Source organism: Argentina anserina, chromosome 6 (assembly GCF_933775445.1).
Source record: "Argentina anserina chromosome 6, drPotAnse1.1, whole genome shotgun sequence".
In the NCBI taxonomy this organism is placed as follows: Eukaryota; Viridiplantae; Streptophyta; class Magnoliopsida; order Rosales; family Rosaceae; genus Argentina; species Argentina anserina.
The window spans coordinates 7062052-7064270 of record NC_065877.1 but is presented as its reverse complement, the minus strand read 5'-3'; the positions used below and the strand labels follow the sequence as shown (position 1 = coordinate 7064270).

At 39.0% G+C, this 2219-nt stretch overlaps 1 protein-coding gene across 1 annotated transcript; it reads right to left on the bottom strand.

The window, feature by feature from the left end:
- Positions 1–719: 719 nt before the first annotated feature.
- LOC126798417 (tropinone reductase homolog) lies at positions 720–1982 on the bottom strand. Its single transcript, XM_050525379.1, has 4 exons — positions 1820–1982; positions 1478–1685; positions 1063–1389; positions 720–950 (listed from the first exon to the last, which is right to left on the bottom strand). The coding sequence occupies exons 1-4, from the start codon at positions 1894–1896 to the stop codon at positions 780–782; spliced, it is 783 nt and encodes a 260-aa protein (XP_050381336.1). The 5' UTR covers positions 1897–1982; the 3' UTR covers positions 720–779.
- Between the last annotated feature and the right edge of the window lie 237 nt (positions 1983–2219).

Below are 2219 nucleotides of genomic sequence, written 5' to 3'. Positions count from 1 at the left end.
GAACGGTGTGATATAATTATCTGATCCTCTGTATATTGTGTAATTGAATTTTGGGATGCATTATATATATATATATATATATATATATATAATCTCAGTTACGGATGTTGGACGGTTTTTCTGTTCGGATTTCTGCCGTTTCTTCTCGATTCGATGCCGATGACGTCATTTCTTCTTGCCGGAGTGACACCACGCCTTCCTAGACATTGTTTCGATGATGGAGAAGGCGAAAAAGATCAGAATCGGAGATCCACCATGATCGGTGGTGAAGTTCTGAGTGAAGTTGCTGCAAGACCTCCGATCTCGATCTCTTTAGCCTTTTTCTTCATCGGAGCAGTGTATAGAAGGGTGTAGTGTCACTCTAATTAGAAGAAACGGTGTCGAATCAAGGAAAAATCGTCTGGACGTCCGCAGCTGAGAAGCAGTATATATATATATATGTATCAATATATCAGTAATCAACATTTACTGATAGATCCTATTGAGACAGCTGAAAAGGGATTCACATTCGGAAGATCTACTAATTTCTGTAAGTATATATATATACGTATGTATATATATATATATTTATTCAACTGAGGTCGAGTTGTAATTTTCGATAAACTCATAAGACAAATACAAAGACTTTCCACAATTAAATTTTTATATATCAACTGCACCACAATTTACTGATTGTGCAAATGGTGATCGATTTGACCCAAAAAAAATGAATGAATGAAATTACTGTTACAGAAAATGGAGCTAGGGATTCACTGGCAATCGATCCCACAAGGAGTTTCCTAGAAACCGCTGACGGTAAATCCTCCATCAACACAAACAACTTGTCCATTGATATAAGAAGCAGCAGGAAGGCATAGAAAAGTGACGATGGATGAGATTTCATTAGGTTCCGCAACACGACGGATGGGCGTTCGACCTATTAGCCTTCTGAAGTCGTCAGAGTGGTCATCCTGGAGAAAAATGAGGTTTAAAATGTTAGATACCACAAATTTTAAGTCTTTAACGCGATACGTTCTAGGTAAAGCTATACATAAAGGTTCAGGTTTGGAAGAATATGCTTACGTTTTCAACTTTAACTCCGGTGTTAACAGCCCAAGGTGCTACAGTGTTTGTTCGAATTCCGTCTTTAGCCCATTCACAGGCCAAGTTCTTTGAAATCTGAATGACGGCACTCTTCGTTGCAGCATAGGCAGATAGTCTAGGTAGAGCTTTTAAGCCAGCAATGGAGGCAACGAAAACAATACTGCTATTTCCAGAGGCCTTGAGGAGATGATATGCAATTTGACAAAGATGGTAGGGGGATTCAACATTTGTACTCATCATACTTGACAAGTCTTCCAGAGCATAATCTGTGGTACTTCTTAGCGTGACTGTTGCTGCATTGTTTACCTGTATAAATAGACAATGATGTATAGCAGCATAAGTAACTTGGTTTGGAAAATGTAGATTAAGAAAGATGACAGTGAAGCTCGCTTACAAGGATGTTAAGTTTGCCGTCAAACTTAGAGGACACAGTTCTCATGAGCTCCTCTCTTTGAGACTTAGATGTGAGGTCACAAACTGAGCCGCTCACTTTAAAACCTTTGTTCGTCCATTCTCGAACCCTCTCATTGATCTGTTCTTGATTACGAGCGCATGTATGCACCGTCGCCCCTAGTCCGGCAAGCTCTTCAACAATGGCATATCTAAAGCATACGAAAAATGGATATATAGGGTTAGTTCTGAAATTTATTACCCAGTAACATGAACATCAACGAACTAGTGAACATGGGTTCGGAAATACAGATCTAATGACCGATATCGAGAATTGAAAACTAACCCAATGCCTTTCGTTCCACCAGTGACGAGGGCGGTCATACCCTTCAGAGACCATCTTTGGCTGTTGAAACCTGCCATTGATCTGTTTGCCTCTGTATTTTGTAGTACGTGCTGGAAGTTAAGTATTGGGGCAACAAATTAAGCTAGCTGCGTACTTCTCGAGTTATAAGAAATAATTGATGAGCTGAAATGCTGAATTGTGGATGACTGTAATCTATGAAAGCTGTGGGTATATATAACTTTCTATCTGATCATCGCTCTTGAAATACCAGAATTTTAAATTGATCATGAATTATGAATAAGAAATGATCAAACAGCGTGTTAGCCCCTTCTATATGGCTGGGTCAAATTAAACTTAGGGTTGTTTAATTGCAATTCAATACATCGATGTTGTTTGTGGA

What these genes read in the sequence shown, in the direction of transcription:
- LOC126798417 (XM_050525379.1), bottom strand. Translation starts at nt 1,896, where the DNA reads ATGGCAGGTTTCAACAGCCAAAGATGGTCTCTGAAGGGTATGACCGCC. An exon ending in GGTGGAACGAAAGGCATTGG is followed by an intron (nt 1,686 to 1,819) that starts GTTAGTTTTCAA and finishes CGTATGCTTTAG; the next exon opens with ATATGCCATTGTTGAAGAGC. An exon ending in CCGGAGTTAAAGTTGAAAAC is followed by an intron (nt 951 to 1,062) that starts GTAAGCATATTC and finishes ATTTTTCTCCAG; the next exon opens with GATGACCACTCTGACGACTT.